Source organism: Ammospiza nelsoni, chromosome Z (assembly GCF_027579445.1).
Source record: "Ammospiza nelsoni isolate bAmmNel1 chromosome Z, bAmmNel1.pri, whole genome shotgun sequence".
NCBI classification, from domain to species: Eukaryota; Metazoa; Chordata; class Aves; order Passeriformes; family Passerellidae; genus Ammospiza; species Ammospiza nelsoni.
In genome coordinates, this window is record NC_080669.1 from 45,761,133 (window position 1) to 45,788,449 (window position 27,317).

The 27,317-nt window shown below is 38.5% G+C and overlaps 1 protein-coding gene across 1 annotated transcript in view; it reads left to right on the forward strand.

Moving 5' to 3' along the window:
* The first annotated feature begins 255 nt into the window (after positions 1–255).
* The window catches only part of SV2C (synaptic vesicle glycoprotein 2C), a 98,526-nt gene continuing 71,464 nt past the window's right edge, over positions 256–27,317 (forward strand). The window contains exons 1-2 of the mRNA XM_059491917.1: positions 256–388; positions 25,777–26,480. Of these exons, the coding sequence (XP_059347900.1) occupies positions 25,901–26,480 (580 nt within the window). The 5' untranslated portion in view covers positions 256–388; positions 25,777–25,900. The remainder of the gene's footprint in view (positions 389–25,776; positions 26,481–27,317) is intronic.

Below are 27,317 nucleotides of genomic sequence, written 5' to 3' on the forward strand. Positions count from 1 at the left end.
TCCCTTCTAGCAGGAAAAGGGCCCTGTTTCCACGGAGGCTTCCAGCCATGCCGGCGGCGGGGGCGGGGGCGTTTCTGTGCCTCCCCTGGGCCGGCTCGGGCCGCTGCCTGCGGCGGGGATCGCCCTCGCCGCGCCCCACGCCCCCGGTTATTGATGGTGGCGGCCGCCGCCCGCCCCGCGCCTCCCGCCCGCTCCCCCTCTCTCCCCGGCACTGCCGCAGAGGCTCCACCGCAACGCGAAGCCCACACAGCCGCTCCGGTCCGCCCCTCCTCTGGTCTGTCACGCTCGGCGGCTCCTCCGAGAGGCTCCGCTCGCTTCACGCCGCCAGCAGGAGCAGCGGCAGCGGGAGCGGAGGGAGCAGCCCCGGCTCTCCGCCGCCTGCCCCCCGGTAAGTGATGATCCGGGCGCTCGGGCTGCCGCGACTCTGCTCGAGAGCAACTTTTCCTTTTTTTTTTTTTTTTTTTTTTTTTTTTGCATGCTTGGCTTCAACTTTTTCACGGGACTTAGAGGGGTCTTGCTTGCCGGGGACGGGGTAGAGCTCTCTTGCTCCCTTCGGGGCAGGTCGGGCGCTAGACGGCAGCGCGGGGTTCCCTCTCATCTCCGCGGTGAGCGCCGTGAGCGGTCTGTGCTCGGCTGCTGCTCACTCCTGCTCTGCCCAGAGCTCGGTCTTTGCGCAGAGAAAGCAGGTTACACAGATCCGAGAAGCTCCGGGCGCCTAATCTTCGCTTTAGAACCTGGCTTCTTAAAGCTGAAACTTTTGCACGCTAGGGGAGCAAAAACCAGGGGTGTCGAGGTTCACAGACTCCAGATGTTAGAGGAATACAAGTTTGCAGCTGTCGTAAGGATGGTGAGGAAAACCGAAGGTGCAGAAAGGATGTCAATTCCAGTTCCTCAGGGGACCGACACTTTCCAAGATACGTTAAGGAGGGAACAATCGGCATTTCAGACCTTGCAACAGGAAAGGAAGGGGGGAGGGGGGACGAGATAAAACAAAGAGAATAACCAATTTAAGTGGTTTTGAGAACACTGTTGCTTTTGTCACTATAGATTTCCTTCAAGAACTGTCACTCACATTGACTGTGTTGAGTAAACAGTTTAGCATTTGTGACCGGTAAAGTGCAGGGAGGGATTTCCTTCTCTGCAGCTTCAGGAAAGGAGTTCTCCAAAACATACTAAGTCCTGTTTTACAAGGGGCTTTGGGAATTTAGGTCCCGAGACGATTCTGACACATGTGGGGAGGAGAGAACACAGAAGTCACAATGATGAAAAGTATAGCCCAAGTCTAGGGTTAGGAAGAGCCATGGGATGGTGAGACTTTTCGAGGCAACACGCATCTAATTTAAAGAAGATTGCAGGGTAGAAGAGCCCGAGGAATTAAAAGAGGCATAGGAGCAGGTCTGGCAGTCCTGAGAGAAGGCAGGATGCCCCAGGGGCTGGAGGGCTGGATGATGTGGGTAATTGAATGTGTAGGATCTCTGATTAGGCTTAGGGGCCTAATCCTGCAAAACACTGTGGGTGCAGTGAGAGTAGGGGACGAGGGTGGGAGCTGAGTCATCCTGGCTGGGGTGGGCACAGCACATCTGTACAGAAGGGAGGGGGCTGAGGAGAGAAGAGAAAGATGAGGAAGAAGCATATAAAGATAGGTGGGGAGGAGGGAGGCTGTCTCATCGAAAGATGCTGAGATCACCCGGGCTTCTCTGTGATGGATAGTATCCTGCTCTCCTTTCCGTAAAGGGTTAGGAAGGACGCTGCTGAATGTATCTCTGATGGAGAGGGGGATGGATTGCAGAGGTTAGTACAACACAAGGGAAACCTACTCAGACAAACACACTTGGTACTGCTGGTACTTGGGCTGCATTGCACTGCAGTGCAGGGAGCTAACAGGAACTTCTGCCTTAGGAGAGAGAGGGAGCTGCTGAATTCATCTGTAAAGGTGGCACAAACTCTGCCAAAAATTACTGCTTCTCAAGGGAATTGCAGATAGAACTGGAAGTGGAGCTGAAAGGAGATACTGGAAGGATTTTCCTGATGAATTCACAATAAGCCACAAAGGGTTTCAGGAAAAAAACTCCCAACATACAAGCCAAATGAAGGTCTCTGATTGGATTAATTGTAAATAGTATATTTCTATTGGAAGTTTTCCTCCAAGTTCTCTAAGTGAAAGGGTCCTGTTTTAACTGTGTTGCATATCCTCCCAAATAGAAGTTTTACATTTTTTTTCCCTGAGTTGAGTTCCCTGTGAGAATGAAAACAGCAATTTCACCATCTTGTAAAATGTTTGGTTTTCCCTGTAACTGTTCATTTATTCAGTATTGTCCTGAATACTGAAAGCAGCATGGTAAACAAAACCCCACCATTCCTTCCCTCTCACTTAGGCATTTTCTACAATTTCCCTGAATGATAGCTTACTATTTTAGTGTTTTGTTGGGCTTTTTGTTTGTTTGATTGGGATTTTTTGTTTGGTTTTTTTTTGTTTTGTTTTTTTTTATCTGTTTCCTTAATGTGGGAGCAAGAAGTCTCACTTTTCTATATTCCAAAGAAATGAAGAATTTGACAAAATAGTCACAGTAAGTTCCAAGTATACTTCTACTTTTATTTGGAGAAAAGCTTTGCATAGGCCAAATACAGAGAAAAAGACAGTCAGTCAATTAAAATCATTGATTCATGTCCAGTCCCCAAACATCTTGAATTGATACTTGAGGAAAAAGAAAAAACAATCATTTGTTTAATGTCTGTATTTCTAAAGCTGTATTCCTATGGTGTTTCAACAAAAATGACCCTGAATATCAGTAGCACTGACTAAATACGTAGTTTCTCTGATGGCAATTTGATGTTAAATTATGCGTCATTGCTTTTGGGGAAAATGGATTTAAATTTGACCAAATGAAATCAAACCAAATCTTTTCTCATTATATATTTGAGAAATCTAATATATTTTCAAAAATAATAAAGCAAAGGTGTTAGGTTTTTTTTCTAAGTTCTATCAACATGCAAGAAAGATACTTGCAAAAAACAAAAAATAAATACTAAAAAATGTTATGTTTACGAAACATGGTGTTACCTCAGGTGACAGTAGCATGTGAAATCTGTAACTGAATCTATGTATACCCAGGAATGTAAACTTGTGTAAATTACTTGAACAAGTGGTAAATTTCAAATTGGCTTTTTGAAATGTGTGTTTCAAAGCACAACTGACAAAAGTTTATCCACAGTGGTCCTGATCATTCTGTTAAATCAGTGTGATTTGAATTTAGGTTGCAGTGTGAAATAGAATGCATCCAGCTATATAATTATCTAGGGTTTTAGTTAGTTGTGTTTTCTCTTTTTCTTTTCTATGTTGTTGCTTTGTTTGTTTGTGGTTCTTTTTCTTGCATGAAAATAGTATTAACAAAAATATTTCACATTCTCAATATTATCAAAGTTGTTTCAGCACCACAGGCAGATTACTTGGGCTGTATATTGTTGTGAATCTTTGCAAACCATATGCACCACAGGATGCATATCAATGCATGTTTAAACAAAAGCTCATCAATTAGATTAAATGTGTTTGCAAACCTGTGATAGGGAACTCACAGCTGCTGCCACTGCTTTCATATGATGTAGTGCATAACATTTTCCTATTAAAACAGAATGGAGTCCTTTGTAAAATGACTCGGAGGACTAGATTTACAGCTTTTCTTCTTTTAAGTGTTTGCAAGCAATATAAAGGGGGAAAAATTGAAATTGTGCTCAAAGTATCGATGTTGCAAGAAAAGGTAGTTTAATTTTTCTTTTAACTTATCAAACTTCCTCAGTTTTAAATTAAATGTTATGTATTTTCTAGTATCTTTGTTGCAAAACACGGTGGGCCTCTTTTTCCATAAAGCAGTGGTTGATAATTTTAATTACAAATCTTTAATTCTTCTTTGGTTTCCTATATTGCTACACAGTTCATCTAGAGACATTCTAAAGGTACAGAGTACATATTCTCATGTAAATACATATGTTACAGGTCAGTGATCTATTAGTCAGGTTTGTTTTCAAATCACCAGTTTTATGTCAGCAAGAGATAAATAAGTGTGCATGAAATATAATCAAATGTAAGTTTCTTTAGTGTGATTATTATTGAGACATTTGTCCTCTTGTTAAAAAAAAAAACAAAAACAAATGGAGGAAAGCAATATCAAGCTCAGTCCTTCCTTCTTTGTGGTTCCAACTCTCAGTCATTTTCTCATCCAGAGAGGCTAATAAAAGTTTAAATGTTGCATACGCAACAAACAAAATCGCTTAAAGATGTAATGCAGTGTAATTCACTGTAATAATACTAGGATACCATTAGCATCCTTTCATTTTTGAGACTGAATTCTTACCTCTGTTTGTCTGTATTTCTGCTGACTGACTGCTGACAATAAAGACTTGCTATGCATTAGCAAAACATCAGAGACTTTCACGATTAGGTGGAGATTCCATCCAAATATTTCTAATTGGACTGAAGATGCACCATATTAAAAATACAAATGACACCTATCACATAATTTATCTGCTTCAGCACACAAGGCATTTAGCTTTATATTGATCTGGACTCATAAAAACATGGTGCTGCTGCAGCTTCATGTTCCCTTGCCAGCCGCAAGATTTATTTTTTTTTAAGATAAAGCAGCATCCCTGTAGCTGGCTCTCTCTTTCGCTGCAGGTTATTTCTGTGGTCATGGCTGCATAGGCCTAGTTATGTGCTTTGTTCTAGAGTGGAAGTCTGAGTCTCACAAGCACGTCTTGATTTTTGACAGAAAATCCATGTTACAATGCATACTGTTCGTAGCGGCATTAAAGCATCTTGCAGGATTGTTCCCCTTTAATGATCACATGAGAGCTTGTATAGGAAAAAGCTTCATGAGATGCATTATGGAAAATAATTATTTAATCACTATTTTACCATTTAACCATGGTAACTCTGGAATGGAGAGATGACTTTATTCACAGCACCTCCCAGGGCCTCCGTATCTTTAGCTGACACCATTTTCAATTTGTATGGAGCTGGAGGATAAAATTTCCTGTCTGTAAGCATAGCAGTGCTTATCCGAAGATGTCTTTGCAAAATGTATTCTACCATCCCCACCTCCCTTAACCATAGAGGGTTTTGCTTTTATCTGGCAATCACAGCTATTGCTGCAGCCTTACAAACAGTGGTTGCCTGTACTGTTCCTAAGGCTGAGAAATTAATGACTTCTTGGACCAGAACTGTCCATGGGCCAGCAGCGTGTTCTGGTGGCCAAGAATGCCAGTGGTATCCTGGGGGGCATCAGGAAGAGCATTGCCAACAGGTCATGGAAGGTGATCCTGCCCCTGTACTCAGCCCTAGCAAGGTCTCCCCAGGAATGCTGTATTCAGTTCTGGACTCAGGACCAAAGAGGCATGGAGCTCCTATGGTGAGTTCAGTGGAGGGTGACAAAGTTGATGAGAGGACAGTAGCATCTCTTTTATAGAAGAAAGGCTGAGTGAGTTAGGCCTGTCCAGTCTTGAGAAGAGACGACTGAGAGGGAACCCATTGATGTGTGCAAGTATTTGAAGGGAGGGTACCAATAGAATGGACTAGGCTCTTCCTAGTGGTGCCAGGCAGTAGAACAAGAGGCAGTGGGCAGACACTGATGCCCAGGAAGGTCCACCTGAACATGAAGAAGAAATTTATTGTGCAGGTGACCTTGCAGTGGAACAGATTGCTCAGAGAGGGTGTGGAGCCTCCCTCAGTGGGATAATCCAGAACCATCTGGATGCAATCCTGTGCCATGAGTTCTGGGATGGTCTAGCTTATGCAGGGAGGTTGGACAAGGTGACCCACTGTGGTCCCTCCCAATCTGACCCGTTCCTGTGTTTCTGTGATTTCATTCTGTGTAAGCATATGTATGCCTAATATACTAGGCATGCATTTTAAAGGCTTTACCTGTATAATTTACTTTTTTTTTTAAGCTACACTGATTGGTGTGTTTCATGTTTTCCACTCAGGCTCGTTTGATTTTAATATACACCTGAAATACAGTAGGCAAAAGTACCAAAGGTTACCATTTGATGTCTTGTTCTCCTATTTTTCATATCAGCAAATAGTTGTGCCATTGCTGTTGGCTTTTTCTTTTGGGCAAAATTCTTGGTGTCTAGGCATTGCTTCTTGTGAGCAGAACTCACAGACTCTCTTCATGACTAGCTGGTGGACAGTCTGCCACTGACACTGCATTCACTTATCCTTTTAACTCTTTCTCAACCTATGAGCAGTGCCTTATTTTCAAACAACTCAACCGTTACTTCTTTCATTAAATAAATCAAATTCTGGAAACAGAGAGAGTATCAGACAAAAACACCCTTAGTGATGTAGGACATATAACTAAAAAATTTCTTATTGTGCCTGGAATGTTTTTAGGGGTGATCTGTTTAGTGGAGAAAAAAAAGGAGTACTAAGGCTCGTGGGAGTCTCTGCTATGCAGATGTAATCTGCTCTTTCCCTGGTATGCCGTCTCATCACGGGCTGCAGTATACTGCAGACGTAATGGAGAGGTTTAAAATAGCTAGTTTCTGTGGCAGTTTGGTACACCAATACAATGCTCTGAATGAACTACAAACATAGTTCTTGAGATTATCCTGCGGTGTGGATAGTGATGCGTATAGATTGTCCTCATTCAAAGGTAATTAATTTAAAACTTACAGGAAGGTTTCTGCACAATACTATTGCAGTGCAAAAGCACCATTGAATACTGTACATTTGAAGGTACTTCTTGAAATTACTTAATCCAGTCCGCTTCTAAATGCAGGGACAATTTTATAGTTAGATTGGGTTGCTCAGGGCCTTTCACAACCAAAGTTTAAATCTCCAGGGATGGGGACCTCAAGGCTTCTGTGTGTAACCATTCCCATGCTTCACTGACTCAGTATGAGGACTTTCTTCCTTATAACAATTTATTGGTAAGAGGGGCAAAATTGGAAATACTAATCTAACCACATCTTGACAAACAGAGGGGAATGTTGCCTCAGGTGAAACTCTTGTTAATGCATTCCAGAATGTGGTTATTCTGCATTTGCAGAGGTTACATGGTGCTGTACAGCAATGTAAGTTAAAATGGGGTCTCTTTGCCCAAAGACTGATGTTAGTACAGAGGACCTGATTCTTCTTGGAGAAAACATCTCTCATTCTCTCTTAGAAAGATGTTACTGTGTGTGATTTTTCTAGTGTAGAATTCCATGAAAAATATTTTGTGACATGGCTGCCTACAAACAGCATGGAGATAAATGTCCCATTGAGCTAAAAAGTATTATGTAATGGCTCAAGTGTCTGTTGACAAAGATATTTTACACTGGCTTCTCCTCAGCTGTGAGAGCAGGGACATCTATTGCATATTCACATATAAGGAGTAGTTTAGATGCCAGTAAATCTCACTGTAATTCAAATGTGGTTAATGCAATTGCATTCAATGGGAATTTGGCTTAGAATCTGTCAATATAGAGGTCTGTTGGAGAGAAAGGGCTAAAAAAAAATTGATCTTTTTTTCTCTCTGATTATTTTCCATCTGATTTTAAATAGTCCTACCTATATTGATCAATAAATAAGCACTTGGCTAGAAAAATTCTAACCTTCTAAGATTTCAAGTATTGTGTGGTATCTAAAACTTGTATTTAGATAGAACATATATGGTCAGCCTTGGCAGATATTGTCATGTTTACTAGCATAGAATATTTTGTGTGGATGTGTTTGTCAGTACCATAAACAAAAGAAATCACATCCATTTTGTGGGTGTATAACTACCTTATAAAGCCTTATAGAGGTTATAAGGGCATAACTTCACCTTTAAAGAGAAAAAATGTATTTTCTCTATGTATGTTTCAATCCTTTTGTGGACATTACATTTACCTGCTGAGAACATGATCCCTATGGGGAACAGCAAGTATACACTTACAACTTCATTCTTTGGTGCTCTAAATTAACAAATGGATTCTTAAATTGAACATATTTCATATGGTTTCCCAAGTTGGGTAGGCCAAGACTGTTGCAGCAAAAATTCAGCCCACTTGTTGAGAAAACTGAAAAGCCTTTTATGTTAGTCTTTGATAATTTCTTTGGTCCATTCAGGTGGAATACTAATTCCTTTCTGGTGCTCTCCATGCCTTCAAATGAACTGGAAAGGAAAACAAACAAACAACAATGTGGGCATGGAGCAGTGAGTCTGTTTTTCCTAAAAAATATATAAAGGTGTTATAAGTGTTAGACCCTAATGGAAACAACTAGCATTGGTCTGCTTAAATGCACTAAAATTTATTCAACTTATATTTCTTCAAATTTAATTTCATATTTCCTTCACATCTGAACTTGGGAGAATCTAAGTCTTTATTAATTGTAAAGGTCTTAAAAATTTTATTTACTACATGATCTTGAGGATATGAGCTATCTTCTGTTCCATAAATGCACTCCTTAAACTCTGAATATCTCAACAAAAATATTTAGGCCCATATTTACAAAAATTCTTACTAAAGACAAATTCCAGTTGAATTCTGTAGATATCTGTATTAAAAATAATTAAGGGATCAGTCCTTGTACACCTGAACAACCAATCACAAACTCACAAAGGTTAAAAGATAATACAATCAGTGTGGTTCTGTGTCTTTGCTCAGAAAAACTAGAAGGCAGGGAAGATAATAAAGCCTCTTAGCTAATTGGTCAAACACATTTTAAGAACCAGATGTTTAGAAAATAGGTGTAAATTAGATAAAAGTAGCTGTTATCAAATACCATTATTAATTAGGTCCTATATTGAACAGAGCAAAGCTTGCTCCTTAAAGACTTTCGCAGCTAAAATCCAAATTAATAAAATACCAATATCCCTGAAGGTATTTGCTGGAGCTGTGGCTATCTGCTGTCTGTCCATGACCATGTCTCTTCATGAAGATGGTGGCTGTTCAAGATGTGGCACTACTCATTAATAGGCTGGAAGCAACCATAAGGCTTTAGTCCTGGACACCTTTCCTCCTCAAGGCAGTTTTTTGTGGAGTGCAGCTTGTTTTGTACTAACTTCCTCTGTAGAAACAAGAAGACTCCTGGAAATTCTCTTTCAGTTCACATTTGTTAAATGGTTTTTAAAAAAGCTTTTTTCTGTTGTAAAATAGCATTACAGTGTTGATTATGAATCTGGAACAACCGACTATAAGCACTAAAAAAAACCCCACTGAGTATTGCTCTGACACATCTTTTGACTAAAGTGACCTGGGGATAATTCAAGAGTAACCCATTTAAGGTGATTTTCTCTACTACATGTAAGTCATTGCTTGGCCTATCAGTTGCTTTAGAAAGTATCAGTGGACTTCAATTTTTGAAAATTAAGAAAATAATTGTCTTTCAGATCCCCAGCTGGGATTGAAATTCATTACCTGTGAGTAATCATTATTTCTCATACCCGGCTCACCCTTTTGTTTAGGAAGATGACTGAATTGCCTCCTGTATGTTGTTTTTGCTCCACATAGCATGAAAAACTTAAAATGTTACTTTACAATTTTCCTCCCAATTTTAAGTGTTTCAGTTCAATTTCAGCTATAATTTCATGGCAGAAAACTACCAGAACTCACAAAATTGATTTAAGTTCTTTTTTCTGTCTTTAACGAATATTTATCATTCATGTGGTCATGCAAAACAGTGTAGAAGATTCCTTGCTGTAACCAGCTGTACAAAATTATTAAGTAGAATGTCACGCTGCTGCCACTCTACTTAATCTTAGCAGATGGGGAAACTGTTTCTTTCTAGGAAATAAGTAATTTTCTCAGAAGAACAAATTTTCACTGGAGAAATTACTTGCTAATTTCTGTATTATATTAACAAATGAGCATGATGACTGTCAGCTCTGTAGTCCAAAGGAAGACAATAAATTTTCCAATATTTGGGAAACTATTGCAAACCAACTTCTTTCAATATATTTACTGCTCTCTAAAGTAGTTTTTACTCATAGAAATCACCAAATAGTAATTTTATTGTGTATACTTGCTGAAATATGAGGAACTCAAGTGTATTCCCCTTGAGTGTATAGCATAGTGTAAGCAAGTGTGGTAACATTCCACTTTGATGTTTTAGGGGGTGTTGTGGTAAAGATATAAATAATATTTTTCCTAAACCTTCTAAGCTTCACATATGCTCACTTCAGGTACAGTGTTTCAGAATAGAATTACTGTAGATGCCAGCAAGTGAAGAAACAAAATCCAGATAACAACCTGAATCAAAAAGTGTGTCTAGCTGAAAAATTATGTTGTTTAGTATTCTTCTGCAGTTCTTCCAAACTGTAGAGCTGCAGAGTCATTTAGTTCTGTCTTTATTTATGGAGATGTTGTAGCATATAGTGTCAGTTCATAGCTGGCCATTATTTAGCTTTTTGGCTATTTTTCTCTTCCTAGGGAAGTGTACTTAGGAGTACACAGAAAGAATTTGAATAGAAGTGGACTTCATAGTAAAAAATACCTAATTCTCAGGTGGAAATAATATGTTGAATAAATCTCCTCACATAGCTTAGAACACATGAAGACTGCAGCATTTTAGGGATTTTTATCAGCCAAAATTACTTTGGGCTAGTGGTGAGATAGAAAGTTTACCTTCATTATCCAAATTCACATGTGACAGCCATAGTTAATTCTTTCCTTCTCTTAGAAATACATGAGGATTTTTGCATCCTGTGCTGAAGTTTTTCCTGATTGTAGGGCATAAGATTTTTGGCATATTTTCTTCAATATTTTTTCATATGACTAATCTTAAGAATATTGTAGTCAGATGCAATATTTAATTAAAAAAAAAAAAAAAATCCTAGCTCTGTGTTGTACAGAAGCAGATTGTGGGAATTCAAAACACAGAAACCTAATTTGTAAACAACATCCAGTGAAGGTTTTTCCCCATATATGTACAAATATCTGTTTATATGCACATAGATATGTAATGTATCTATAATCTTCTTTTTTGCTATGGAGTTGTTCATATGAATTATTACCTCAAGGGCATAGGTTCTTGTAGAATAAGACAACTTAGTTGATAAAGTGGAAACCTTGTGGAAAATAGGTGTTGACAGAGAAAGTGCCTGCCAGGACATGAGTAGGAAATGGAGCTGAATTATCAATTAATTTTTTTTCCTGTCAAATATTGATGATTCTTTATGAAGTATACTTTATGTCCATTTTATTTGTGGTTATTAGGTAAAAATATATTTTTTGTGTTTGGGAAAAAAATTGTTTTATATTGTCCCTTTTACGCATGAAAAAATGTAAGCTTTTTTGTATATTTGTATTTCAATATCTAGGAATAGGAGCAAGCTACAGGTTCCAATACACTGTGTTCCTTCACTCCTGTGACTGGGAAAATGAACTACTGAGAGCTGAAGTATCCTTTTGTTGGCTGAACTTTATGCTAGCAACTTTCTTTAAATTATTGCTTTTGTTAAAATATTAAAATCAATTTTATTTAATATTTTAAAATAATGGAAGCGGTAATTCGGTTCATGTCTTCTGTTTTTGATAATTTAGTAATGTGGATTTTTAATGAGGAAGCTATTTTTAATAAATAAATTTTCCTAAGAAAATGTACAGCATAAATGGAATAGATTTGATTGAAAAGGAAGAGTTACTGTACTTCCTAAGGGCTCTGTAAACATGTAGAGGCTTTTTAAAAAATCTGAGTAAGTGTTAAAAATACCACTAAGAAAACCTGTTACCTGCTGGTCTGAGTGCTACAACAGCAGAGAATGCAAGGCTTATGTGTTGCTCTGGGTGTGAACCACTGAAAGATGTAGAGAGGCCAGGAGAGCACCTGCAATGGACAGAAAAGATGCACTGATCCAAATTCCTGCATAATTTTGGGTTAAATTAAAGTTCCTTGCTCTGGGGGGAGCAAACACTGAGTGCTGATTCAACTATACAATCTACAAAACTGTTTTCCATGAAAGCTGATGCACACATATTCAAGGAATCAAGCATTTAATATGACCTATATCCTGAGGCCACCACAATGTGATACTTTTTAAAAGCTGATTGTAAACTATAGTCAATAACTAATTGGCTGATATAGTAAAAATTTATCTTCTAAAATTGCTTTTCTAATTAAATGTAAAAATTTATGGCATCCAAGTATTCTCTTATTTTTCCCAGAAAAGGAAAATTACTTTTAGACCGTGGTGTACTGGGCCTTAATTTGGACTTTACTTGCTGTTCATTTTGCCTGTTTTGGGCATATGCCTCTACACACACAAGTGTGTTGGTTTTTTTTTTAATGCTTTCTTCAGACTCCCTGGCCCCAGAGTACACAGGAAACCTTCTTCGAGTGTAACACCAATTTCTTTTGTTAGTCAGCTGGCGCTGGTTGCATGTAGATAATTTTCTGCCTTTGAACCAAAAATATTATCTGATTTGAGTCATCCATGGACCCCACTGTGGGTGGATGAGAAGGGTCTTACTGTTTCTTTTGGATGAAATAAAAGCGATAATTATAGGCCAAGTCAGAAGAGAAGAAAAATCGAAATGCTTCTAAATGCCTATTAGTAATGTAGAACATTTAAATTATGCGTGCCGAAGCATGAGGGTGTATTAGAATCACTGGAGAGTGCAAATAGTGTCCTTTAACATGCTCTGCGAATGTATCTGAGGTGCTGATAATGGTATGATCCCCTTGTCAAGGGATGTTATTGATATGGCAGTGCTTCTCTGTGTGACTGATAGCAGCAATATCTTCAGTTAAACAAAAAGCACTTGTGAACATGGAACCACTATGCAGGCGTCTGTTCTTGATTATCTGCTGAAGGGTCATGGCTGGTTTTGTTTGAGGGCAATATCAGTAAAGAGCCAGAGTGGAAAATGGGGATAATGATTAATCAGATGGAAGACATAAATTCAAGGGAAATTGCTTTAGAACACAGACAGGTCGGGATGACCTTTGCAGTGTCAGAGACCACTGTCAAGTGAAAGATAAAACTAAGCTGTTAAATGTTAAGTAATTCTTACCTCTTGGGGAATGCATGGCTTTTAAGGATTGAGCCAGTGAGGGTGGGTTCCACCTTTCAAAACATGCAAATGACATGAAAAATTAAATAAGGCTGCTGTGTACACTCTCTCTTAATGGTTTGATTTATCATATTATACTGAACCTCGGGATTTAGAAGAAACCACAGTAAAAAATATGACTGTGTATCTCCTCTGCCTAATTTACATTGCTGTAAAAAACAACCACTCCTTTTAGCAGGAAGGCATAAAATAAGGTGGAGGTATTTTATAATTATTAAGGAACTATTACTGATTTTGACTTTTTCCCTCCCGTGTTTTTATTCCAGTTCCTTTTAATGAAAACCCTTTTAATGTGAATCAAGAAATTAATACATTTGATCTCAGCAGCTGGCAGAGGTAGTATGTTATGCCCCCTTCAGAACTGTGGGGTTAACAGTTTTTATTTATGTGCTCCATACCAAAGACTCCACAGATTTAAGACTTTTGACACCACCTGCTCCAGATGATGTCCAATGACTCCCAGTCCCCTCTTTATGTTTGATGGAAGATAATGCTTTGATAATATGTCTAATATGCCACTTGAATGGCAGAACAGGAAATCAAGCCCACGGCTCCTGAACGCAGCAGAGATTCTGTAGCTTCAGCCTTTGTCCTTTCAAGGGTTTCTTTCAATGACATTTTTCTTCCTGAATATTCAGTCATAATATAAAAACACTGAAATGCTATAAATTCATAAGCCTGGTCAATGCTAAAAGTTGTGCAGAACTTTGAATTGTTTCTCGTGTGTTTTCAGCACACACTTCTAGCAAACTACTGAAGATAATTGTTCTATAGAAGGTGATACCTCATTGCCAATCACCCTGGCTTCAGTGTGAGTGTGTTAATTTGTTCCAATCCAGTCTAAAACATTCATCGCTAATGTTCCTTGCAAACACCCTTTCAGACTTTAAGGGTGTGCTGTTGCTTGATGTGGCAGAACAGAAATATGACATCACAGATAGGTAGGAGAGGCTTGATGCTAAAAAGTGCAGCTCAGTGTGTGAAGTGCAGTGTGCTCCCCTTGTCTTGCCACAAAGGAGACCTGAGAATGTCTGTTTGTCGACTGCACTAGCTACATATGTCAAAAGTAAGGTTTCTAACTAGCCATTCTGATAACAGCTGTGGTCAGAGATTGCTAATGAAAAATACCGCCATGTTGGCTTTTTGGCTATTCCTGCTGCTCTTCCAGATATAGTTTTAGTCTCAAGAGGCTTTATAATTTTGAGCATACCATTCTCTATGGATAAAGCTGCTTTCAAATTTCTGGTGTCTAGAGTCTAGACATGCCTTCAGCATTGTCAGTAGAGAGATGGACCTGTGTATATAGAATTTTAGCCTGCTGTCTGTAGCTTTACTGTCTGCTTTTAGTCAAGTTTGATGGTCCTAAGGGTAATCTGCAAGTCAGGAGTATGTTCTTGTTTTCTCTGAGGATGTTGAGTGCCCCAACAGACTTGGTTTGCCCTGCAAGTCTCGCTGGGACCCCTCACACAGGCACCTTCGGCCTGCTGGTTCGGGGCCTTTGGCTGAGACCAGGCTTTGGCCCTCAGGAGAGTAGCCAAGGAGCAGCAACCATGAGACTGCTCCAGGAGAGATGGCAGGGCAGGAGATGGCTTAGACCAGGCTTTGGCCCTCAGGAGAGTAGCCAAGGAGCAGCAACCATAAGACTGCTCCAGGAGAGACGGCAGGGCAGGATGAGGGGGACCACAGTGTGGGCAGGGCAGTGCTGTCGCTGATGGAACATTGTCCTGAGCCAGAGAATGGTGAGAGCAACAGTTTTCAGCAAGCGTCTGGTGCTCGTCAGAGTAGGGCAGTGTTATGTCCCTGATCTGTCAGGCAAGTCCAGTCTGAGATTCAGGAACAGCAGGGAATAGGAGAGAGGTGGAGCTATATAGTGCAGCTATAGTGAAGCTCAGGCAGACTTGGGGCAGCCAAGTCTGAGCTTAAGAGGGAACTTGAGCCCATGGCAGAGCATCTGGTGTACTGGAAGGGGTACTGGGTGAGGCAGGGCTGGATTTAATGAGGGACTTGGGTCTTAATGAGGGACTAGGAGCCCTGACAGCCAATTAAAACTCTACAAGAGAAGAAGCGCAATCAGTTTCAAAGCAAGGAACTCCAGGGATATGGTAAACTTCACTGCTGAATGTCAAAAGATTTTAAGAACCTTAGGATCTTAGTGAATCAGAGAATTGTTCATGTCTATAAAGCACAAAGATTACCAGGTGGCATTCTGCTTTAAAATAAAATAGAGATGGTTTGTATGACAGAATTTATTTTTGAGATTTTCAGCTCACCACATCTTTCTGCTGTGCAAATTCAAACACAGGGAACAGAATATTTTTTTTCAAATTGTCAAGTAGGTTGTTTTCAAAATAAGCTGCAGAAAGCTTGTCGAAATTGAAAAAAAAATTACAGCTCTTCTATCTTCATTTTGCTGCCTTTATTTTGCGCTTTTAATGGCAGAGCACTGTGTTTATTCATTTGTGCCATCCATCTCTACATATTCTACCCAAGGGAAGAAAGCCACACTGTGGTTGTGCTCAGATTGCGTAATGTACTCTGAGATACAGATAAATCCCATTTTGTTAGATGTCTAAGTTACTGAATCTGAAAAGCTTGGGTCTGCTGCATTTTCAGTACAGACTTTTCATCTGTACATTATATTAGTCTCTTTTCATGGTTCCTTCTCACCTATGTTACCAAGTCCACAAAACAAAGGCTTATGGAGTTCACAGAACAAAGTAGTGGTGTAAAATATAAGCTGCTAAAGTGTTATATTTGTGATTTAATGGCACCCATAAAACTACAGGCACTTTGATTCATTTACTTGAAGTTTTCTTACACCTGCATGTGCTAAGACACACATGCGCTCGGCAACCTGCAATAATAGTGTGATTCAGGATAAAAAACTGAAGATGTGTAGTCAGCACATAATGCAGTTTGCATCTGGCTAAAATATGAGTTTATGCTCAGCACTACAAAGTGTGTTTTTCCCAGTGTGGCATAAAATGAGGTAAACAATTTGCACAATTGTAAGTCAGTGCAACCTTAAGTAAGATGTATATGGGTTTTTAGCAGCACCATTTGTGTTTGGGGAGCATTGAGCAGTCATGGTTTCCTTTCTTACCTAGTTAAGGCCTGGTAGACAATGAGTCAGCCTTTATTGTGAAAAAGTAATTTCCACCTCAAACTGTTGCATTTCCCTGCTGGGAGAGGTAAGATTTTATGAGTGTGAAGAAGCACTTTTTTAGTGCAGCAGAACTAGCATTTTATTTGAGTATCAGGTTCCATAATCTTTAATAGCTCGGGTATATCTGAAGATGAGCAATACATTACTGTGATCACAACCCTCCAGTAAAAACGCTGCATGAAGCATGGTGCAGAAAAGAGTACTAGGAAAACTCTGAAGAAACAGGATGCATTAGAAAAGATTGGTGTACATGATCTGGAGTACACACAGTACAGTTCTTTTTAGCCAAATCATTTAGAATGTATCCTGTTCTTTAGGAATAAAAGAGAAAATCTAAGGTGAATGTAAAACCAAATGACTTTGCAAAAGGAAGTCTAGGAGTCTTGGTTGTTCTTGTACAAAAATGAAAACAATGTAGGATTGCAGGGTACTTTCAAAGTACAACAATCTGTTCCTTAACCTCCTTCTTTTATGTGAGATGCCAAGATGTTTAAAGAGAAATCATAAACTTTTAGTTACTTCATAAGGAAAAATAATATGTAAAGCTTTTAAATTCACTTTCTACTTAAACTTATAGGAACTTTTTGCTATTTATATATCTTATAAATATTTAGATATATTTTGAAAACACTGAAAATACTTTTTGCCTAGGCACCTCTTGTCTGCATATTATCAGGCTGCTTTTCTTACAGCCTTCCATGGATATTTTCTTCTGTCATTCTTGATTATAGCTGGGTTCCCATATTAATGAATGTCCACAACAGAATCTGAAAGGCATTGTTACTTTTTATGTGCAAGTATATTCCTTATCAACTTCGTTATGGCCTTATTATGTGTAATGATCTGTTCCTGACATGCACAGCTTTAGTCACACAGCTTTCTATTTTGTGTCTGTATTTTTCCGAGCTGTTTTCTCTCAGAAGTAGTAAATTTATGGAAAAACACAGTTCAAAGAGCAATGTGTTGAAATTACCAAATACAAATTTTAAAACATATTTTTATATCTGCCTATGTCAAGTTTCACCAGTGGTCTAATTTTTTTGTGTTTAAATTGCCACTATTTCAAAGTAGGAAAGAGAAAACTATGAAATATTCTGTGTAGTTTATCTGAGGAACTAATTTTAAAAGAAATTTTTGCACTTTTGAACATTAATAACCTATAGCATTTGTTATATATTTTCTACATATCCTAATTAATTTGCATCAAGAAACATAAATGCTGTCTATCTACGATCTAATTTTACTTTTCAGACAGAGCAAAAATAGTAGGAACAGTGGCATTATTTTTGCATTTCAAAATCACTAGAGATCAAGCATTTTGAACTAGAGCAAAGTCATTAAAATGTTGGAATTTTTATAGCATGTGACAGGGATGTGACAAAAATCTGATATACATTTCAGATCTGTTCAACTTTCTCATCTTTGCCCAGTGCTTCTCCAAAATGAAATCTGTATAAAAACAGAAGACTTTTCTTTTCCCATATGGGCATTGGTTGCTTAACCAATTTTAGCTAACTGTTTAGGGGCCTAAATGGTCGCCCATCTTCTAGACTCTGTGTCTAGAAGGGGTGTCCTTTTGACTCTCTCTAGATTACCAGACTGAATTCTAAACCTTTTTGTTATTCTGTGAAAGATATATTTGTATACTGACATATTCAGCAATTGATGCTTGATTTTGATTTATAAAAATAGAGCTCTTCATTTAATGTGAGAATATAAACTTTTTTTTTTTTGATCTGTCAGAATGGTAGAGTAATTTGGGTGAAGAAGTAATTTGGAGGTTACCTAGTCTCAGATCTGGATTAAAATAGCTCCGAGTCCTGTCCAGTTAAGGTTTGAATACCTCCAGTGCTGGGAAACCCAGTGCTCCTCTGTGTAGCCGTGTAAGTGGCTGGAGACTTAACATGAAGAATTTCTTCCTTAGAACTGTCTGTAATTTCTCTTGTTGCAACTTGAAACTGTTTCCTCTTTTCTTTTTGTCTTTGCCTCTGAAAAAAACCCATCCTCATTGTATTTTTAATCTCTCATTAGATGATGGGGGATGGTGAACAGATTTCTCCTAAAGTATTCTCTGAAGATCAGGCAAAAAAGACTTACTCTCCCTGTGCATCATGCATCCCAGACCTCTAACCTCTCCAGTGATCCTCTCCAGACTGTGGTGATGGTGGAGTGCACGAAGTTGGATGTGTGTGTTGGATGTGGTAGTCAGTGTGGCCACACAGAGGGGAAGTGTTCCCTTCAAACAATGGAGAGCATTACTCCTAAAGTGATCCAGCTGTCTTGGTGGAACATATTCTGTCTGTTATTCACCTGAATCCATAGGGCCATGTGTGCAGATATAAGGAAATTATTTAAATTTAAGCAATGTAAATATTAATGTAACTCAAAAAATACATTCCCCATCTTAACTTTGCATTTTGGTGTAGCCAGATTTATGAGATTTGGCAATAATGTACCTGTTACAAATAACAAAAAGTAACAGATGTTAAAGATAAAGAAAAAATAATATGATCTTTGAGTGAATAGCAAAGTGACTGCAAAGGGAGTACGGATGAGAAAACCAGGGTGTTCAAGTACCTTTTAATGTTATGCTGAGAAACCACTATTCTCCTACCAGGGTTTATTGAGCACAGCAGCTGATTCCCCATGCAGAGGTCAACACAGAGCAGCATCAGATAAAGACAGAATTGGCAGAACTGGGAAGAGTCTTTTGACTCTCATTCTGCAGGCACAGGAATGATGTACCCCAGTAGAAATTCAGGAGAATGAAAAGCTAAATGTTTTCAGAAAGTTTTTCCCAGTGGGATCTCAGAGTGTGACCCTGTATTTACTCCTAAAAAATAAATAATGCTTACCTCTTTTATTTCAGGAAGACAGGAAAGACACATAATTCCAGCTTGTAATACAGCTTGCCCTACAAGATGCCCTTCAACCTTCCCAAGTTTTCCCTAAGCTCCAGTGCTATTCTGTGGCATCTGTCAGTCTAGTATTTGTACAGTTGCTGTTTCAAAGTACCTGTACATTACAGCTTTGTGCAAAGCAATTTCAGAAATGGCTTCTTCGGTGGTTGAGACTTGTCCTGTTGCATTTGCAGATTTTATTCCCTGGAGAATTTCCACAGGGCATTATTTTCTATTTTACTTCCAGGATAGATCTCTTTGGCTGTTCTTCTTAAAACTTCAGTCTTGGTGTTTTTAAAATACGGTTTTTTAATATATATCTTTCCCCAGGTTTCCCTCTTCCTTGTGAGTGGAATTTTTTTCTGCTTTCTTTTGATCTCAAATGATTCATGACTGCTGGTGGGCCTTCATTTCAGAGAAGACTTGTCTGCTTTCTGTACAGCAGCAAACATGACAATGGCAGATACAAGACAGAAATTGCGAGTTGGTGTGCTTTTGGTAGAGGGTTGTGGTTTTTTTATTGCTAACATTGAGCAATGAAAACTTGCTTGTCCAACTGCTTTGTTCCTTCATTATTGAAATGCAGGATGATGCTTTCCACTGTGATTCTGACAACTAAAAAGTACAAAATACATTGGAAGCACTGATGATGAAAGCAAATTTTCAGGAGAAGTAGGTATGAGAAGGGAGATAGCCCTTGGCTTCAGAGGAAACAATTTTCTTTTGCATTTTTTTTCCACTTTTAAGGCAGCCTTAAAAGTGCAGAGATATGTTTGAACATGTTTGGCTAAAAAAAAGGTTTTATCAATAATGAAATTTCAACTTTCCTAAGATTTGGGTAGTCATTCAGGTAATATGGGTAGAGTATGAAATCTCATTAACTTTTACTGATGAAACTTAACTTATGTCATTTAGGCTGGATGATGTTTTATTCTTGCCAATTCTTGTTGAACAAGATGATGCATTCAGCTTGTGTTGACCACCACCCAATACAGATCCTGGAAGTAATATGTGCTTTGGGTGAATAGCAAAGTGACTGGAAGGGAGCACTTCTTCACTGAAGAACTCCACAGGAAGCACAGTATTCAAAGAACAAATTGAAACCACAGTGTTGGAAAACCACAATGATCCCACCTTGTCTTTAAAGAAATTATTTCTTTTTTAGTGTTTGCCAGGTAAAAGCATGTAGAAGCTTGAAGTAGCCAAATAGTGATCAGATTGACCGCAAAATTGACAAAAGCAATCAAAACTCTGGTATTTATGTACTGTAAGAGAAAACAACCAGGAAGCATTAGATTTCAAAAAAATCCAAAAACCAAAAAAAAACCCCTAAAGACTTTGGACTAACAAAATTTTCTTGTATATGCTAATCTCTGTTTACAGTTTACTGTGGGAAAGACAGCAAGACATCTCAAAACATGTCCTAAGCTTTGTTCAGTCACCTTTTCCTAGGAAAGCAAGCTCTTGATTACATTAAAAATGAAGGAAAGTTTCATTCCACTGTAGGGTCTTGACAGTTTTGTTCCTAATAATATTTTAATTTTTGTTCCTACTAATAATTTAGTTAGTAGATATGGCTATTTCAGGTTTGGAACTCAGTCTAGCCTGTTAGGGGTGCATTGAACTGAGTCTAGTTCTAAGGAATTAGACATTGTTATTACAACCAGAGAGTAGGTAATATCTATTTTCTCTTCAATAATTCTTTTGCTGTCAATATTGAACCTTTTTTGTATGTCAAAAGAAAGCATGAAAAAGGCTTGATAAGAGAGGTTGGAGCATAGATGAACCTTACTCCAGACTGTGACCTTAGGTGGAACTGTGGATCAAAGGGGTTTAGAAGACTGATAAAGAGTGAGATGAATTAGACATGACTGTGTCAGCATTAGGATGGTAGTGCTCATAAAACTTATCAGCATTGTGTCAGCTTTCTTCAGGATACTCTTTGAAAGATATTTAGAGCATAGAAGTACAGCATGGAGGACTAATATAGTGGAAGTATAAAGTGAAGAATGTCCCACCTCCTAACTTTGTACCTATAATTTTCCACTCTGCCTTTCTTGGAGAATTTGTTTTTACAATATTACTGCATTTTTATCAGTGATTATTCAGTTAAGATTTCCTGATTTTCACTGGACAGAGTTAATAGCTTTTGTCCTAGGTTTGTGATTCCATTGTCTTACGTGGTCTGATTTCATCATAACTGTTAGCTTTCCAGTTAGTACTGCTTAAAGGAGAGCTTTTGCAGATCCTGGTTTCATTGCTTATATATCCAGATGTAAGTGGGGAAGAACCAGGCCTATGATCAAAAGCACTATAAGGCAAGAATTATTAGAGTTATTTTTTGTTAAAGGCAGATGTCCTCAAACATTTTACTTTCAGGCAAACATGTTCTTTTTTCTGAAATTTCAAGTAAAAACAAGCTAAAAGCAATTCCACTTGTTTTGTTCTGATTTGTTAAGTAGTTTAAGAAGAATTGGGCAGGTAGAGCATATGGTGCAGAAACAGTTATCTGCAGGTTTAATGAGAAAGGAAAATAGTAAAATGGGAAAAAGGAGATTGCAATGTACCATAAAGACCCTGTTTCTGCTGAGCTCGGGATCATTGATGTGTACTAGGTAAATGAATTCCCATGCTCATCTTGCACATGTCTGTTGTGCCTGCGGAGAGGATGCAGTGACAAGTGCTGGTACAGGACCAGTGGTGAAAATACCATCCAGGCAGGGAGAGTGTTGGGGACAGCCACTGGTGGTGGCACTGCAGCCTTGCAGTGTTGTACACAGTTCTGTCTACTGCAGCTTGAGCCGGAAGAGTGCAGCCTCTCATCTCTCAACATGAGAGAAAGAAAATTTGCTTAAAATACAGAAACATAGCTTTTAATCTGCTAGCACTACCCAAAATGAATCTGTTTCACACCAGCTTTGATGCCAGCTCTTGTTTATTTTAAATAACTTAATACTTCTATAAATAAATACCCTTTATTGAGGATTCTATTCTTTATTAGGTTATACTGAAGTAAATACTACCCTGGAAAAATAAACAGAAGGCTTTGCACATTAGAGATGAGGAGGAAGTTTGCAGGTATCCTGGTGAATTCAAGTGTGGGTTATTTTCTTAATTACTGAGAACACTTTCAAGACAATAGCATCTTCTGTATGTGAATTAACATAGTTCAGGTGCCCCATTTACCCTGGGATATAAAATAATTTGACAAGGTAGTAAAATTGGAAGTAGTTATGATGTGTGAAATGCACATTTGAGTGTGACTTCCAGATCTGTTCTGAAGATTTTATTATCCTATATTCGTATAGTTAATACCACTTTTTGGAGTACCCAGTGAGTCTTCTTGCAGCCTATATTAAGCAAAGATCTGAGTCTTTGTGGGAGTGAGTTTTCTGACTTGTGATAGATTTATACCTTTAAAGGATCTCACTGATTTAGTTTATTATGTCCAATCTTTATTTCAGATGTATCACAGTCTATACAGAATGCCAAGTATACTGAAATCTGTGAATGTAACATAGTGGAAAAGAATAAATATTAGAGCAAAAGGATGCTTTGATTTTTATTTTGTGTATGCATCTTTGAGTGTTTTTAAAGGCTGGTTTTTTTAAAGGTGTTTCCTGAAGGAGTATTTCTGTTTCTGGCAGAAACACTAGTTTCCTGGGATTTTTTTTTGTTTTAGCTGAAGGAATTGAATAGGAATATGGTGTTTGCTTTAGTGAAAATCAGTGAATATATTGGCTGAATTGGTTGGTACAAAGAAGAGTGTATAGCTAGACTGTCATCTCTGCTTTTGCTGCTTTATGCTACTCAGGTAGTCATTAATCCTTACTCTTTCAGACTTTCCAGTTACTTACTTGTAGTAATCAGTCCAACATAATTGAAAGGGTGGGAAGCTATCATGCATGGGCTGTAAATTATTCCTCTTTGTACTTATCACCTTAAGGCACGGATTTCAATTCATTGAGAAAGCAAAGCTGTTTTAAAAAACAGTGTTCAGATTAAGCATTTTGCTTGGAAACTTCAGCAAGATAGAGAGACATTTCTGATTTCTGCCCAGACAGAAATTTTGCTTTGTCTGTCTGCATGTTTTTTGATGACAGGGTCATCATAATTTTAGTGAATATGAGCAGGTGAAATTCCTTGTTGATGTACCTGGTTTATCACAAACTGCAGAGTAAGTTCAGTTACTTTTTCAAATTTGATTTTTTTTGAGTCTGTTGAACTCATGGGGTAGGTGTACTGCAGAAGGGTAAAGCATGGTTGTACCAGTGTTGGCTCTTAGACTCTTCGTTCATTTGCTATTCCTAAATTCCTGCTTTCTTCAAGATAAATGTATACATACACATACAGACAGACACACACAGACACACATATATATACATACATATATATGTGTGTGTATATATATATGTACACACACACACATACGTGCCCTTTAATAATGGGTAATTTCACAACTGAAAACCCTAGCTGGACAAACAAAAAGAAACAAATATCAGTCTGAGAATGAGAGGAATTAGGTTAAATGTGTTGCATGGACACTGTAAAATTATCTAAAATCTAGGAATACACTGTACTCATGAACAGTCAGAAAAGTACCTGTTAGGATTTCATGGAGTTCTTGAAAGTATTTGTAGAAGACTTCAGCAAATCCATGAATGTTTTGATGCATGTTCACTAACAGCTAGTAGATACTCCTAGCTAGGAAGGTAACTTCTACTGAGCACCTTGAAAACTCTAATTAGAGAAAGAGCTCTAATTAGAGAAACTGCCTTGGCATAAAAGATTCACCAGGATGACCTACTTAAAAGGATCATCATGTACCTAAAGTAAGGCTACAGTTTGAAGTCATAAATATTACATCAGGACTTTTTTAAGGCTGCATTTCTCTTCCAGTAAATGCTTCAGTTCCCATTAATAGTTGAATAGTGCCATCACATTTGATTTCTCCAAGAAACAGTCAAAGTGTATGAAATTAATCCAGAGGAAGATACTAAAAATAAATACTTTTTTTACTATAGGTGAATTTCTATTATTAAAAAGCTAGGGAAATATCTTTTAGCTTCTAAAGTCATGTCAATGTGATTGTAGGCTTCATTTTCTTGTATCAGAAGTACATCACATCCTTAGTTTATTTAATGCAGTCTGTAGTTTTTCCTATCCCTCAAAACACTATCAGCCCTAAAACTCATGTCTGGAGTATACTTCTGGAGACAGTATATGCAATAGAATGAATAAAGGACAACTTCTTAAAGCCATTCCTTGGTCTTCTCCCATGCAGCTCTGAGGGCAGTTCACACTGCTTTAGAAAGGGTAATAAGATTAGTTTCAGAAATTTCCATCTATTTTTACTCCTGCATCATATCTCACTGCCTCCTGAGTTGCATTACTGCAGTTTTTCTGAGGTAATGCTGGAAAATAGATCATTAAAATGATCATGGTTAAAAATAACCTTTTCCCCAAGCTGGAAGCAGGCCATGTTTTCTTAGAAGCACTGCTAAAAAACTGTAGCTTGCTTTCTCCCAGGGGGGAGGCTTCTACAATCTGTTGCAGTGTCCAGATTCACTCATGCGCACACACACACACACACGCACTTTAGACACGTGAGTAATGACGCAATTTTGTAATTGATTTTAGCTGTGCTAACTACAGACTGTTGCAAAAAAATGATCCTGCATTTCTTCCTTCTGTATGCTTGCATGCTGCTGTCATTTCTTTCTCCCGCCCCTAGTGATAGTGCAGATGTGTGTTGAGCAAATTGTCTTGTAGATATGCCTGAAAACCACACCGAGGAGAAGGGAGTGGTTAGTCTTCACTCTAATAAGCAAACTGCTCTTGACTCATTGTGTCTGCATTCGGGGCTCCATGAGATTGAAAGATACAGCAGGGGAGCAGGGAGGAGAACTGGGGGAAATGTCTTGGTGCTTTTGTGCAGCTTGGTTATTGGGAGCTCATGCTGGACTAACCCTGGGAGATGCATTAGCTGATAATACACAGTTGCTCCCCTCTGACCCTACTGTGAGTATAGATAGAGAAGAAAGGAATGTGTCTGTCCATGACTGAGGTGTTGGGAATCTCCAAAGTGCTAAAGTGCCACCACTTCTGCCCACACAGCTCCCCACACAGAATTTTTTAGGGTGGGCTTTCATGTTGCTAAGACTCGGTGTGAATGCCCTGTGAATGCACTGGCCAAATTCAGTCAGCTTTGAGACACTGGTACAGATTGGAGGAATACTAACTTTCTACAGGATTTGTGTTAAATAGAAGGCTAGAGAGATATTTCATGGTACCTCACTGAGAGAAAGACTAGTGTTTGTAGCCCTTTCCTACGAAACAGGGAGTTCAAATGAGAAAGGATATTGCAGACAGAGTCAATCTGATGTATGATGCATGGAATTGCTTGATTTCTTTCCGAATAAAACCTGCTATCCAAGACTAGACAGTAAAAAATTGAATTCTGAAGATTCTCTGATAGTGATATTAAATTTATCTTTTGTATATTTTCCTTGTAACCTGTGGTATTTGTATCTCTCAAGAAAATGCAGGCTTTTATATTCGAAGCCCTCTATTCTAACGTCCAGTGCTTAAATAAAGATTGGGATGACTCTGTATCAGTGTGAAGAGGCATCTAAAAATAGCAAAGTATAAACTTTTTTCTCTTATATTTTACAGGTTGAATATTACAGCTTCACTTGTACCTGGGCTTTTTCCACTGATGTCCAACACCCAGTAGACATTCCAAACAATATTTGGCAGGTATTTTTGCAGCCTAAAAGCAGTCCTTCTTTGACACAGGATGGAGGACACCTACAAAGACAGGACTTCACTAGTGAAAGGGGCCAAAGATATTGCTAAAGAGGTGAAGAGGCAAGCAGTGAAAAAAGTTAATAAAGCAGTTGACAAAGCCCAGGATGGCTACACACAGAGGTCCTACAGTCGATTCCAGGATGAGGAAGATGATGATGATTACTATGGCCAAGGAGGAAGTTACGGTGTAGAAGCTAATGATGATGAAGGATCAAGTGAAGCAACTGAAGGACATGATGAAGATGATGAAATTTATGAAGGAGAGTATCAGGGAATCCCCAACATGGGGCAGGGTAAGGATGACATGGCAGCCTTAAGTCAGTCTATGCGTGATGAATACAAGGATCGTCATGAACTGGAAACAGAGAGGAAAGCTGATGAAGAAGAGCTGGCACAGCAATATGAATTGATAATACAAGAGTGTGGCCATGGTCGTTTCCAGTGGGCCCTCTTCTTTGTGCTAGGAATGGCCCTAATGGCTGATGGGGTTGAAGTGTTTGTGGTTGGATTTGTGTTGCCCAGTGCTGAAACAGATATGTGTATACCCAATTCTGGATCAGGATGGCTTGGTAAGTAAAGTCTTCATTCTATCTTTTTGCTATTAAAAGATTTGCTTACAGTAAGACTAAGTATGTATATGTCATCAGAGAAGCTTTTATAAAAAGAGATTTGTCTTGAATATAAATACAATTATTTAAATGAAAATTAATTGTATGTATTAAGAATTTAATTAATATTGTAGTTTTATTTTTAGATTATTGTTTTCTTAGTCAGTCAGTAAATAAATCACTAAAGAGAAAGACCACACTGTGAAACTTAATAAGGAGAAGGACAAATTTTGTTCTTGTATACAAGAGTAGATGTCCAAATGAGCTAATCTAAAAAAAAAAATAGCTTTTTTTTAGATTAGCCCACAGATGGAGAATTGGAGTCCTGTTGAAATTATAAAGGTGTAATAAAGAGCAGATGATACAACTGTATGGCAACATTTTCACACATGAACCTTTGAAATGGTAAGGTGAAATCAAATCTAGAAAATGAAAAAAATTCCAGTGAAAAGGCTATCTATTGCAGCCTTTCACTCTTTTTGTTTTTAGTCCTTTTATGCCAGTGACTGTTCTCCAGCCATCCAAAGAGAATACTGTTTACTTAGGGTCAGGGTGACAGAAGAATGAACAAGAGCCTGAGGTGTGCTTGTTGTGTCCATTCTGCGGATGGGGATAGGCTGTGTCCCATCCCCTCGCCTGTTCCCTCCTGTGGTGTGGTAAACAGGCAGTCTGAGCCAGCTTTGTGTGGCTTGGTAAAGCAGCAGTGCTGCAATCAGGTCCATGCTCTCTTCCCTGGACATGCCTGGGCACAGAAGGTAAAACAAGGCTCTCATGGGGCAGGGCTGGAGAAGAGTTGTA